The sequence below is a fragment of the Triturus cristatus genome, chromosome 11 (genome assembly GCF_964204655.1).
Source record: "Triturus cristatus chromosome 11, aTriCri1.1, whole genome shotgun sequence".
Taxonomy (NCBI): Eukaryota; Metazoa; Chordata; class Amphibia; order Caudata; family Salamandridae; genus Triturus; species Triturus cristatus.
Genome location: NC_140594.1, coordinates 363,404,438 through 363,418,996, shown reverse-complemented (window position 1 = coordinate 363,418,996; position 14,559 = coordinate 363,404,438). Strand labels below are relative to the sequence as shown.

Sequence of the window (14,559 nt, the reverse complement as noted above, 5' to 3'; positions counted from 1 at the left end):
GGATGAGCTCATTGACCGGTTGGGAGCTGCCCAATATCTCAGTACCTTTGACCTTACATCCGGGTACTGGCAGATTTCCCTGACAGATGGAGCCAAGGAAAGGTCAGCCTTCTCCACACCTGAGGGTCACTACCAGTTCTGTGTGATGCCCTTTGGGCTCAAGAACGCCCCTGCCACGTTCCAGAGGTTGGTGAACCAGGTCCTCTCTGGGATGGAAGCCTTTTCGGTTGCATACCTGGATGACATTGCTGTCTTCAGCCGCAGCTGGGAGGACCATTTGTGTCACCTGCAGGCTGTTCTTCAGGCTTTGCAGCAGGCGGGTCTGACGATCAAGGCCAGTAAGTGCCAGATCGGGCAGGGGTCGGTAGTGTACCTCGGTCACTTGGTGGGTCGGGGCAAGGTGCAACCCCTTCAGGCCAAGATCGAAACCATCATGGCCTGGGAACCCCCCAAGACTCAGACAGAGGTCCGAGCCTTCTTGGGCCTCACTGGCTACTACCGACGCTTCGTCAAGGGATACGGTACTATCGTGGCCCCCTTGACTGAGCTCACTTCTAAAAAACACCCTCGATGGGTAATCTGGACCGAGGGATGTCAACAAGCCTTTGACACCTTGAAAAAGGCAATGTGTGCGGCACCTGTTCTCAGGGCCCCTGACTTCGCCAAGGAGTTCATCGTCCAAACAGATGCGTCGGAGCATGGTATCGGGGCAGTGCTGTCGCAACTTATTGACGAGGGTCTAGACCAACCGGTGGTTTTCCTGTCTAGGAGACTACTCCCCCGGGAACAGAGGTGGAGTGCAATTGAGAGGGAGGCTTTTGCGGTGGTGTGGGCTCTGAAGAAGCTGCGGCCATACCTGTTTGGCTCGCACTTCCTGGTTCAGACCGACCACCGGCCCCTCAGGTGGCTGATGCAAATGAGGGGCGAGAATCCCAAGCTATTGAGGTGGTCTATTTCCCTACAGGGAATGGACTTTAGGGTGGAACATCGCCCAGGAGTGGACCACGCCAATGCTGACGGTCTATCCAGGTATTTCCGCCTTAGTGAAGAGGACTCCCAAGGGGATGGGTAGCTCTCCTCACTTTCAGCTGGGGGGGACGCGTGTTAGACCTTTCAGCCCTTTGGCAGTTCCCTCCTCATTTTATTATTTTTGTCCTTTCCCCTTCTCATTTTTTCTGTCTACTACCAACTTTTTGGGTGCTGATGTAGAGGTTCTGGGCGCTTCACCCTCACTACCTGAGGGAGAGGCGCAAGGTGCTCCACTGAGGAAACTAGATAAGGGAGGTTAGATTCACACAATGGTGGCTCCAACTGTCACCTCAGCACCTGGACCATGACTGCCATGAGAGGTTCCGGAACCTTCTGGGCCCCTCTGGCAAGTCAGGCCCAAGGTGATAAATAGAGGTGACAGGAGGGTGGCCATTTTAGAGCAGAGCTGAGTGGCCGGTTAGCCAGGAGTAAGGCACTTGAGTGGGGAGGTGGCTGCACTGGGCAGGGATTGACAGGTCTCAGGGTCTGCACGGTTCCCCTCGCCAGTGACATCACCCCCAACCTTTTGACCGGTCCCTGTGTGCCGCCAGTGACTTGAGACACTCGTTTCTAGAGGTCTCTAGGGGGAGTGAACCCCTGACTTCTTGGTTCTTGGTGAGGGCCATTGCTGGGGGCAACCGTCTAACAGCTCCGTTGTTGACTGGGATTCCCGGACTGGCCTGGGGTTGCCACTCTGTCTGACAGAGAGGAGAGGTGGACGTGCTCAAGTCCCTAGAGTCTAGCTGACCTCCGCCACCGTTCCGGTGAGAGAACCGGCACCCGTCAATTCACCCCCCCACTCCACAAGACCAGTCTGGAAACCCTGGCCGCCACCCCTCCCCCGAGTTCGAGAGGTTACCTGGGGTCCTTGGGCAGGAGTCGCTGTCACCGGAAGGCCTGGGGTGAGGGATTGGCCCGGGTGTGTCAGGCGAATGAGCGACGCGTCCAGCGGCTTGAGGAGACCAACACTCAGGAAGTGTGGGAAGGGAGGCTGTGAGGCCGCTGCCCTCATCACGTGCGAGAGGCCTAGCGCCGCCCCACTGTTGCCGGACGGGAGCAGAGGCCGCGCCCCCGCAAGACACACTGTTCCTGTCATCGGTGGAAGCGCCTCCCAGCAGTAGCGGAGGAGAGGGGCTGCCGTCAGTGAGGGGAGAGAGCAACATAGGAATCCCTTGTGGGTGGAGGCTGGAGGGTGTGCGCAGACCCCCCCCCCTCCCTTTTCTGAGAGGGGATTCCTTTTTCTTGTTATTCAGCAAGCTCCGTTCCACGAAGGGAGGGAACATACCTCCCGTCAGCGGTGAACCATCCAAGAGGAGGACCACAAGTGTGACAGTAAGCTGGGCCCATAACCTGAGGGAGAAGGGGAGAGGACTCGGTACTGAAGAGTGTGTTGGAAGGCCTGAGGGGGACCCATTTGAACGTGTTGTTGTTCCGTGGGGAAGCCAGGTGCCAGCTGTAATTATCGGCACCTCGGCACAACCAATCGTGTGGCTGAGGGCATTGGATAACAGGGCGAGCTCTTGTACCAGCGAGAGAGCCTAGGTGTACTGCCAAACGGGGATGGTTTAGCGCGGTACTAAAGTGCCCTAAAAGTAGCTTGTCTAAATGTAACGAATTGGCTGCCAGCAGTTTAGTGAGCCCAGCTGTCACGAGAACCCCCTTCAGAGCAGGGGACAATCTGAATTGCGTAATGGGGGAGTGCTCTTCAGAGCGCCGTCTATGAGGAGGTTAACCATCCCTCCAGAGTCAAGGCGCTGGATGGGATTACCTAGAGGGTCTACAGATCTGCTGTGCTAGAGTTATCTCGAAGGGACTGTTATCTTGAAATGTAATGAAATGGTTTATCTTGAAACGTAATGAAATGGTTTATCTTGAAACGTAATGAAATGGTTTATCTTGAAACGTAATGAAATGGTTTATTTTGAAATACAATGAAATGGTTTATAGTGAAATGTTCAACCCAAAAGGGAATGAAATGTTTATTTTGAAATGTGAGGAAAAGTTATCCTGAGTTGTAATGCCATGTTTAATCCCGAAATGAAGGGGGGCATTCATCCTGTGATGTAATGAAATATTTCATTCTAAAGTTGAAATTGGGTAACCAAGTTGGCGAAGAAGCGATAAAAACTTTTAGTAAACCTTATATTTAATCTGTGTAGTGTCCTTTTTGAGTGGTGCTGCGCTAGATTGTGAGCTGGGTAGGATGCAAGCATGAGAGGCCAAGTGGAGATGTAAGCCTGTTGACCTGAGCCAAGCTACCCCTAGGACGTAGGTCCAACAGCCCTCTGATGTAATGACATAAGAGAGTAGCCGTTAACAGAAGAAATATGATTGTCAGTGGTACCTTTAGATTCTAAACTGGATGAAGAGTTAGAAAGCTGGTGACAACGGTGTACATAACTCGAAGTTGATGACAAATCTAGGCACTCTGATGGATTAAAGGGGATATACTAGTTCAAAGTGGCATAGTGAAGAGTTAGATAAACTGCACTTATGAACACTCCTTATTTTTTCTGCCCAGCTCCAGACCGCACTTCTTTTTTCTTGTTCTTTACACTGAAGCGATATCGTGTATGAGTAAGTCAAACAGGAAATACAAATATTTTGAAATCTTTTGGATTATGAACTTTTTATTTTACATTCCTTTGGATTGTTAAATAGCACTCACCTATTTAATTTTTTGCAAACCACTATTGGAAATAGCCACAAAATGGCAAGTGTATTGACAATCGCCACGTAGAAGCCAAATTATGAAGGAACAAGGAGGCAGACCAACATTTGTCTCCTGTATTGGCCAATGATGCAGGTTATTAGTGTGAGAAGATTATCCACCAATATGGACTTCGTGTACCCAGTACCCTCAAACCAGAAGCCTTATAAGTAGCAAATTCACATCCTTAATTGTCCCAGTAAAATAAGACAATTTATGCAGTGTGTGATGCACATAAAAACTCAACATTAGCAAAGGGAATTGAATATGGCATGGGGCCTATTCTTCAAAGAGGCTCCTTCCTATAAGCAAGTTCATAACATTTCTCTGTAGGAGAACGGCCTCGCAGGCCAAGATGGCAGACGCTCTTCTTTAGAGCTCTGCAGCAAGCCTTGCTACATCCTGAAATATCCTCCTGCGGGAGGTCACCATGGGTGTCAAACTGCCTTCTCTTCGAGGTGAAAGTGTCAAGGATGGGGCAGTTGCCTGGAGAGTGGCACTCTGGCGAAGGGCGTGCAGCGGTGGCTGAGAGGACATTTTAGCCGCTCTGACGACACATTGAGCGGAAGCTGCATGGGCAGACCCGCCCTGAGGACACGCTACGCCGCTTGTGGATTCTCAAATCCTCTGACCTGATGAAGGGCCTGCTGGTGTCGACATGGAGGTCCTGCCTTCTCGCCTCGCTCTTTATGTGAATTACTGCATCAGGGGATGTGGAGCCCGGGGCCTGGTCGAGGGTTGCAGGAAAAGCCTGTGAGTGTTGTAGGACTCAACTCCATCTCGTTGGTCCAACCGGCGGAGGCCCCTGGGTTGGGTAGGGTAGGTGGTCATGATATGGAACACACCGGACTGCTCCAGCGGTTTACTGGTTGAGGAGAGTGGTGGCATAGGGCCCGGTGGCAGGAGTACATTGTGCTCCCATGAGAGTTGAGGGGCAAGTCCCGGCCTGCTGTTCCCCTGGGGTAAATCCTACCCACGACAGGTTGGACTGGAGTGGAAGGGTGGCCAGATACCCTATGCTACTGGACTTTAGAGGAGGGGGCCAATGTAACGGGGGGACACAGCACAATCCAACAATGGGAGCATTTGTGAGCGTGAGTGTGGCCCAGGTCCATCACCCTATTTTCCTTCCTCCCCCCATCAAAACACTGAATTTGCCTAAAGGCACTTTCTCCCCCCCCCCCCCCCCTTTATAGCAATACGGCCATCTCATCCTGGCAGGTATTAGCTGATTCGATTTACATTATTGACAGTGCTCACGTCGGAGCACATATATGTATAGTTCAAGCACCAAGCTCCTGCCAAGCCTGCTGAGATGAGACAACTTTCTCTCATATGGTGACTCTGAGAATCGATAAATTGCCGATTGATTCCCCTTGGACGCCTCACTTACCTGGGAGCACATTCCTTACCACAGACAGGACTCCTTTTGCTGCCCTGGGTACTGAAGAAAGACCTGGTGGGGGCATGGGCAGACCAGTCTGGTGAGAATGGGGATGATACATTGGTCCCATGCCCACTGTGTCACTAGAACCAAGCTGTACCCAGCTGATGAGCTCAAAACTAGGGCACAACCATTCCTAAATTGTTTGTGTTCTGGTTCACAGAGGACCTGGCTTGGCAGTTCGGGCTGAACTGCTCCCATGAGGAGCAGGGCCAAGATGGATTAACCTATGGCTGGGTCCAAACTGAGTTGGCATGATTAGCAAATGAGCGATGGGTTGGAGAGCTACCCTGAGCAATTGTCAGTGGTTAGACTTATTACAAGCAGCCTCTCATCACCTTTTGTGTGTTTTATAGACTTTCACCAGACACCAGGCACCGTCAGAGCGGACAGAGCAGTCTCAACTGGGGTGGATGAAGGTAACACAATAGGACAAGAACGACACTTGAGGAGTTTGGTGAACCTCCATAGGCGTGGAACGAATGCAGTGCTAATTGGAGTCTCCTTTTTTCTAGGGAGAGAAGTGTGACGCCCCCTCCCCCAATCTCACTCTCAGAATTCACCAAGGGCAAGAGGGATCTCCACGAGCTTTGATCATACACTCATTCCAAAACTCCCAGACCTGCCCAGAGGGGTACCTAGTTTAGTGGGCTATTTTTTTTCTTGTTGCGTGTGAGGAAGATAGGGAACATGGGGGCATGGGACCTGATGGAGGAGGTTACCGCACTTTCTAATTCTCGGACTACCTTGATCGGTACTATTGCCAACATTTCACAACAGATGCTTCAAGTCTCAAAGTATGGGGTGGGAGAGAAGGGACTTTCATGGATCAACAGGTTAATACAGTTCAAGCACACAGGGCCAATGTATGCTTTTACAGGCACATATTTACACAACCTAGAATTTCATGGCGGATGACCCTTCACACATTCGATCACTAGCTCCAGTGAGGTATGTCTCTTGAATTGTAAATGGTCTCCTAAACAAGGTTACAGTGAACGTTTCTCAGTACAGCAAAACAATATGGGACTGATATACTCCTATTACAGGAGATAAACTTACTAGGGGAGATTAGATTTTCCAACATTAGCTCATTCCGGGTTCAGGCGGGGGTCATGAGGGGAGGTAACAATGACAAACAAACACCTCCAAGTCTTAGCGACGCAAACAAGGGAAGATGTAAGAGGGAAATTGTTGAGGTTATGCACCACCACCATTATCCAAGAGCTTTCTGTCCAAAGTCTGATCCATTCTACTGGAGGTGCTGCAAGGACTAATGATAGTGGGTAGTGACTTTAACAGACTACATCTGATCAATCGGGTCTGCCCCTTGCAGCGACCTCTCCCCAATCAACTTTACTGCCTGACTTTATGAGGTTGATGGGATTTAATGGCATATGGCGCCATTATCACCCATGGGAAGAGAGTTTCACGTTTTGTTCTGAGGCAAATAGGTGTTAACAATATGGGAAAAGGACCTATCGCCAACCTAAATTGTCTGCAGTCCTGCACGCTTGGGGTCTACCTGATCATGCACATATTGAACTCCAATTCGATGGCAAACCTCCAGGTGCACCGTAGAGATGATTAATGAGCCTGCCATGGCTTAAAAAACTGGAGATTAAAGACACCTTCATAAAGGAGACGGCACAGTACTTGAAATCAACCAGGCAATACAGGGCAAGGTCATTAGCTCAGTATCGCACAAAAAGAAAGAACATACACTCAACTATATGGAGGAAGAAGTCTTTAAGACAGAAAGATATATAGATCAAACAAAACTGAAAATAGCCAACACAAACTTACTCAAGTGAAATTATACCATGAACAGGTTATAAAGAATATGGCCCATAAGACATTGCTGGCAGCACAAAGTACACAATATGACCAAGCAGATAAAATGGGTGAATTGAAGCCTTTGTTGGCATGCAGGAAGAATATACTCACCAGATTATGGGCGAGACAGGGTTCTCCACACCCAACCAGAAGAAATAGCAAACAAATTTGCACAATATAATAAATCACTATATAAGCAAAGTACCCTATCCCTACTAGACCATCTTCTGGCCTATCCTGCATCCTTATCCATCCCGATATTGTCAGCTACTGAAATGACACAACTTAATGAACCCATAACCAAACATGAGAACATAGAAGCCATTAAACAGGTATCCTCTGGAAAATCCACAGGAACAAATGGATTCCCAACACGATTCTATAATTGTCTATACATTTCTCTTGGATGTGTTTGAGTGCACAAGAGTACAAGGGAGTCCCACACCAGAATGACAGGAGGCTAACATTATAAACGTCCTAAAACCAGATTGCCCCCCAGAGAAGCGAGATTTGTACCAGAATGTCTCCTTATTGATATTGAGGCAAAAATGTTTACTATGCCACAGGAATAACTAACCTGGACCAACCTGACCCAGGAGCCTTTACGTTGCACTGGGTGACTAGACACAACCTGTGTCATGCCTTTAACGTGCTCTCACTGGGCCACAGCACAGGTTGAATGAGCCCCTAGCACTTCTATTTATCGATCTCAAAAAAGCTTTAGGCAGCATAACATGGGATTTTCTTTTTACACTGCTAGATAACATGGGTTTTGGCTCATAGTTTTTAACTTACATCCGCATTCTTCACGTTATGGTAAAAGGATTTGTAATTCACCAACTTATCCTGAAAGGAGTATCCTTGCACAAAATGGGGCAACCACCAAGATAGTACACAGTGAAAGAATGAAAAGAGCTCAAGTTTTGAGGAACTTCTTGAAAACAGTGAGGCTTGAGGTCGAGCAAAGACTCTTTGGAAAGAGAGTTGCAATAATAAGGTGCCATGTGAAAGAAAGAACTACCTCTCATTCTGGCAAAATGGAAACACCACGTTTGCAATAGGGCCTGATTAGCAAATCTTAAGGCCCTAGTAGGTCTGTGAAATGAAACTTTGCTGTGAAGTTAAAAGGAGCCTGAAGAGTAGAGGGCATTTTGGACATGTCAGGGAAGCTTGAGGGTAGCACAAAATGTTGCACCTGCAGTCAATGAAGCATTCTCAGTGTAAGACAGGATGGTGATCGTGGGCGACCATTGCATACCATGTGAGAGGTAGTGGATAGTTTATAAGCGAGTGAAAAGATAATCTGCCATTCCAAGATAGACAGAATTGTCATAATTGAGCAGATGTGAATAATGATCTTCTGTAATTATGTTGGGAGCTAGTAAAAGATTTTGTGCAGCATGCCCAGGATTCCTTAACATACCCATACAGCGCAGTGATCCTTTCTTTAAAGAAGAGTATTAACAATAATGCTAAAATTTTCGAGCTGCTTTCTTTCAAAGGCCTAGTTCGCTGGACCACCAATAATCAGTCCAAATATAATCAGCTTTGCCAAATAGGATTATCGTGTTTTTACCCCAATTCAACTTAAGACAATTGTCCTTCATCCACGTGCCTACGTTGGTCAAGCAATCCATAAACTTGCATCTGGTTTCTTCACCATGGTCAGCAATAGATATTATCAATTGCGTGTCATCTGCATACGAGACAACATTGAAACCACTTGCTTGCACAATTGCTTCAAGGGAGGGGACTTATGAGCCCTGGAGAACAAGACGGGAGACAAGCATGCTATTTGATGTAAACAGAGGAAAATAGATTGGCTGAGGCCTGCCCGAGAGAAAAGACTCAAAACATCTAGGGGCCTTGAAAAATAGGCCTATCTCAAGCAATCTTCTGATCGTAAAAGCATGGCAGACAGTATCAAAGGCTGCCAAGAGATTAAGAAGGATGGAAGTAGCATCCAACATAAGCCTTAAACTGTTTCGGGGCCATAGGCAGACCTGAATCCTGATTGGAAGGGATCCAGGAGGTTGTATTCCTCCAAATGGGAGGTTAGCTGCAGTTTGATCAGCCTTTCAAACATGTTTACCTGTATGGGAGTAAGGAAATAGGGCAGAATTGCAATGTATCAGAAGGGTTTTTTAAGTAATGGAAGCACATTTGCATGTCTCTATGCAACTGAAATTTCAACAGAGTGAAGAGACAGGTTAAAAACATCCATCAGGCACGATGTGGTGAAGGCAAGGGTCCTCAGGAGAACCCAATCTAATACGTTGCATAGCTTTTCCTACATCGGAAACAAAGTGGAACAAAGAGAGAATGATGGAAGAGATGGGGGTCAGCACAGTCAGATGGATAAGTAAGTTCCTAGACAATTTAAAAGATTTCAGTGGAGGAATGTTTTTTTCATCTCAATGAGTGAAGAAAACAGATTATAGTGAGCCAAGCAAACCATTTTGTGGGAAGAGTTTAGGGCAGATGTATAAGATATTTTGCCTGGGGCAGATTTAGAATGAAGCCAGAGATGTTCAAGACATTTACTCAAATGTTTATTTTCACGTAAATCAGGAGTATACCATTTAGCTCCTACCATTTGCCGGTCCAGTCAGGAGGTTTGCAGACAAACTATTTTATCTAGTGCTTCAGTAATGGCAACATTAAGCTGATAAACCCCAGCATTAATATTGTCTGAGCATTTAACGTCATGTAGATGGAGATTGCAAGCTAGGCAGTTTCTGTTGACACACTACTAGGATCTGTATTTGGGTTCAGAGAAACTGGAGGGAGCAGGACGTCCTGTATCAAACGTGGGGCGAAACTGACCATGGCTCCTCTTTCCCCTCTATGGTAAGTCTCCTGCCTATACAGAACCCTGATCATTAACTTCCCCGACACTTTTAACAAGCTCGGCAAAAAGTGGGAAGGTAGACATTGGCCAGTTCGAAGAAGAATGGACGTTTGCACTCATGGACCTGTGGGAAGCAGCAATCATGAATAGGCTTTGCCTGATACAGTTTAATTAGCTGCATAAAATCTACCTGCCCACCGAAAGACTATGGCTATTCCAGAGAGGCCATGGCCAGATTATTTGAGAGGTTGGACTGCAGTAGGAGATTTTCTTCACTGGGCTTGCCCAGTCCTTAGGCCCTTTTGTGAAGGGATTAGTCATACATTCCCAGCTATGTTGGAATGGCCAATTGAACTCAATCCAAAGACAGCCTTTTTAAACATACTGGATGATGAGGGTTTCACAAATGCTGTGAATACTCTCTTGAGATTAGGACTTAGGCTGGGGAAGCGAGACATCGCACACTGCTGAAGGAAATGAACACCTCCATGATGTTGAATGTTTGAGATCTCGATTTATAATCTGAAGGGCAGTTCCCAGAAGCATAGTAAACTCTGGGTTGGCTGGGAAAAAGACTATAATGATACGCCAGATGCCTAATGCCTACTAGGTTTCCATTATGTGAGACATCACTTAGGATGCAGTTGCAATACTCACAAAAATGTTTGATTTGTATCCATTTGTTTTGTTAATAGAAAATAGGACTTATATTTGTTATCATGCTCTGTGAATTTACATGGCAGTGCCCCGTGATGTGTTAAAGTTACAGGAAAGCCTGTGTTTCTTTTAAACCTCAAGGAGGAAATGCATTTAAAAAAAACATTCTTCTGCAATATTGACTTTGGGTGCAATAAAATATGTGTAGTATCAGTTCTCACTAGTTGCTATTTAAAAGAAATCTGAACATTCCAGTTATAAAAGAATAAGTTACCTGCTTTACAGAAATTATTTTTAATGGATACAGTATTTTCCACTCATTCTTTAAATGAACCTTCTTCCCAGGTGCCATATCACATCTGGGAGGATGAATTTCTTGGGGGTAGTAAAACTTCCATTCAGAAAGGCTAGAATCAATTTAGTTTCCCTCTCCCTGATGGCCTTGGGAGCCATTTGAGAGTGCAAGTCACCCAATGAAACATCATGAGACTTTCTAATGCACCACAGATAGTATAATTGAGGGTGCTGCCAGACACTGGCCTTCAAAACTGTACACACATTGAAACTTAATTATTTAAGATGTCATATGATAGGTTCTCACAAAAAAGACAGGAGGAAAAAAAAGGTATCTTTTAAAAACCTACAAAACTGGGTAACTTCAGACCAAGTCGCTGTACAGGAACAGAAATAAAATTTCAGTGGTGCCTGTGATGTTTTTATGGGCCCGCGAACACACTTCCTGTGATACCATGAAGATCCGCACCTGACAACAGACAGTGCTACCTAGCCTCAGTAATCCGTAATGGCTGTAGAAAGATTTTCAAATCCAAGCTAACATCAGTGAAGAAGGTTCTTTTAAGGAATATACAAGACAGCGGTATCAATCAAGCTTTCAGAATAACAGTAGCAGTGACAGTAAACATCTACGTAATAAAGAGAGAAATCTAGATTTGCGCCTTACCCGTCATGTGAGAATCTGTACCACACGAGTCAAAACCTTCTGTAACCCTACCAGGAACCCTGGAAACATGGTAGTGAGACTGCAAAGTAAGATATTGAGAAAACAGAGCTCTTACTATAAAGTGCATTTATGAGGTAAATACAGAAGATGCAAAAGCTATGCCTCCATAGGGATAAGATAGATATGTAGTTTTAGCGAATCTAAGTTCAGGAGGGGTTTTCATTTGAATTTGAGTGAACAACAGAAGACTTACATATGAAGTGGACAGCTGAAGACCAATCAATCAATCAATCCGTACATTTGTAAAGCGCACTACTCACCTGTGAGGGTCCCAAGGCGCTGGGGTGGGGAGGGGTGCTGCTACTGTTCGAATAGCCAGGTTTTGAGAAGCCTCCTGAAGGTTAGTAGATCCTGGGTCTGCTGTAGGAAGATGGGGAGGGTGTTCCAGGTCTTGGCGGCGAGGTGGGAGAACGATCTGCCACCGGTGGTTCTTCGGATGCGGGGGGGGGGCGAGGTCGGCGGAGCGGAGCTGTCGGTTCGGGTGTAGAAGGTGAGTCGTCTGTTGAGGTATGCCGGTCTGGTGTTGTGCCTTGTGTGCATGGGTGAGGAGCTTGAAGGTGATCCTCTTGTTGACGGGAAGCCAATGCAGGTCTCTCAGGTGTGGTGTGATGTGGCTGTGGTGCGGGATGTCAAGGATCAGGTGAGCAGAGGCGTTCTGTATGCATTGTAGTCGTTTCAGGAGTTTGGCCGCAGTCTGTAGTCCAGCCTGCTGCTGACGAGGGCTTGGGTGACCGCTCTTCTTGTTTTGGTGGGGATCCACCTGTAGATCTCGCGGAGCATGCGGAGGGTATTGAAACAGGAGGAAGAGATGGCGTGGACTTGCTTTGTCATGGAGAGTGTTGAGTCGAGGATGAACCCCCAGGTTACGTGCGTGATTGGTGGGTGAGGGTGCTGCTCCCAGTGCGGACGGCCACCAGGAGTCGTCCCAGGCGGAGGGGGTGGAGCCGAGGATGAGGACCTCTGTCTTGTCTGAGTTCAGCTTCAGACGGCTGTTCTTCATCCACTCGGCGACGGCTTTCATTTCTTCCTGGAGGTTGGTTTTGGCAGTGAGGGGGTCCTTGGTGAGGGAGAGGATAAGCTGGGTGTCGTCGGCGTAGGAGATGATGTTGAGGTTGTGCAATCGGGCGACGTGGGTGAGCGGAGCCATGTAGACATTGAACAGAGTCGGGCTGAGGGATGATCCTTGGGGTATGCCGCAGATGATCTCGGAGGCTTCGGAACGGAATGGGGGAGGCGGACGCTCTGAATTCTGCCAGAGAGGAAAGAGGTGGTCCATTCCAGAGCCTTGTCTCGGATCCCTGCGTTGTGGAGGCATGTGCGTAGGGTGCGGTGGCAGACGGTGTAGAAGGCGGCTGATAGGTACAGGAGGATGAGGGCCGCAGTTTCGCTGTTGTCCAGCAGGGCCCTGATGTAGGCGGTGGCGGCGATGAAGGCAGTCTCGGTACTGTGATTGCTGCGGAACCCAGACTGGGACGGGTCCAGGATGTTGTTCTCCTCGAGGTAGCGGGTCAGCTGTCTGTTGACGGCCTTCTCAATGACCTTCGACGGGAGCAGGGAGATGGGCCAGAAGTTCTTGAGGACCACAGGACCACCCTTAGAACTGTGACAGGGCACAAAGTGCTTCCACCCACAGTATTCCTCTGTGTAACACTTGGAGCTTCTGGAGGGACTACTACCCACTTCCGCGTAGAACAGACACCAGACTACTTAGCCATGTAACAATGTTCTGCACATCCTCTCTCACCAGTCAGTCATGCTACTTTGACTGCCCCATGCTTATGCATGAAGTGTGAGTGACAGCGCAGACCATGCAACTCATAATCAATTACCATGTAGTTTGCTGGAAGCTGCATGATGACTGATCATGCTTTTTAGACACCATGTTTTCAGTCATACTGGCATGTATGCATGGGACCTGCTGATGTCAGGGAGGAAGACAATGCCAGTGTTGCTGTTCTACCTGGATCGCTGATAGGGAGGAGAAGGAGGCTCCATTCTGTACATACAGATGGAGAGGTTGGATGATGGAGAAAGGGATCAAAGGAAGTGTGCATGGCATGCAGGGAAGAGGGTAAATTGCTAAAATATAATGATGTAGCTCAGATTTCATCTGGATTCAGGCATTGCTTTATTTTTGTTTTTCAGACAGACTGCATTTTAAAATTTCACTTTTGGTGCATGCCAAATGAAAAACATGAAAAACATGAAAGAGGCCTGCAAATGAAATCATGTAAAACCATGCTTAATTAATTAATCATGGATCATTAATGTGTTTAGTTTAGATTTAGCATCACTATAGAATGTACATGTATTTTAGAGAATGGTTTTTTTGAACTTTTAAAGTAGCACATAATTGTGCTGAATTAACATGTGTTTTTGCAGTGTAGACAACTCATGATTTCAGTTTCCTTAAGAAGGCTCACTGTGGCCTCTTTAACTTTGAACATAAGAATGGAATGTGTGTTCTCTACTCCCAGCTTCTTTTCCACTCCCTGTTCCCATCTCAAGAGACTTTGGCTTTGTTGCATATTTAGACAATGTATATACAGTTCATAACACATCTTCTTATAATGTGTATTAATTAATCAAACATTCACCAACACTACATGGGGGACAAACGCATTTTGCATGAAAAGCTATTTAAAATATTAGAACATGTTGCTATGAGTATGTATTAATTGTTTGCACTTTGAAAATGTGCATTGGTGCAAGTTTATGCTATTTTGTACATTGCACTTTTTTACATGTTGTGCACAAATGATAGAAAAGCTGCTCTAAACGAATAGCTTCTGCTAGGTAATAACTTATACAGGGTACTAGTATGGGAGAGGTAAACATAATGGGTTTTATTTAATCAATTAATATTCTTTTGTGTTAGTTTTGCTTTTGGGCCCACAATAAAAATGGCTGCCTAGGAATCCAGCATGGCTGAGAATTGTTAGCAGTGTGCTGAATGAGAGACGCATGCGCAGAAGATTGTGCCAGCTGCATGAACTGTCAAATGCCTCAAG

General features: G+C 46.9%; 1 protein-coding gene across 1 annotated transcript in view; it reads right to left on the bottom strand.

Annotated features, from left to right (window-relative positions):
* LOC146784184 (uncharacterized) overlaps window positions 1–14,559 on the bottom strand; it is a 739,190-nt gene that overhangs the window by 631,827 nt on the left and 92,804 nt on the right. Inside the window, exon 4 of the mRNA XM_085632912.1 lies at window positions 11,489–11,567. Coding sequence (XP_085489038.1) covers window positions 11,489–11,567 — 79 coding nt within the window. The remainder of the gene's footprint in view (window positions 1–11,488; window positions 11,568–14,559) is intronic.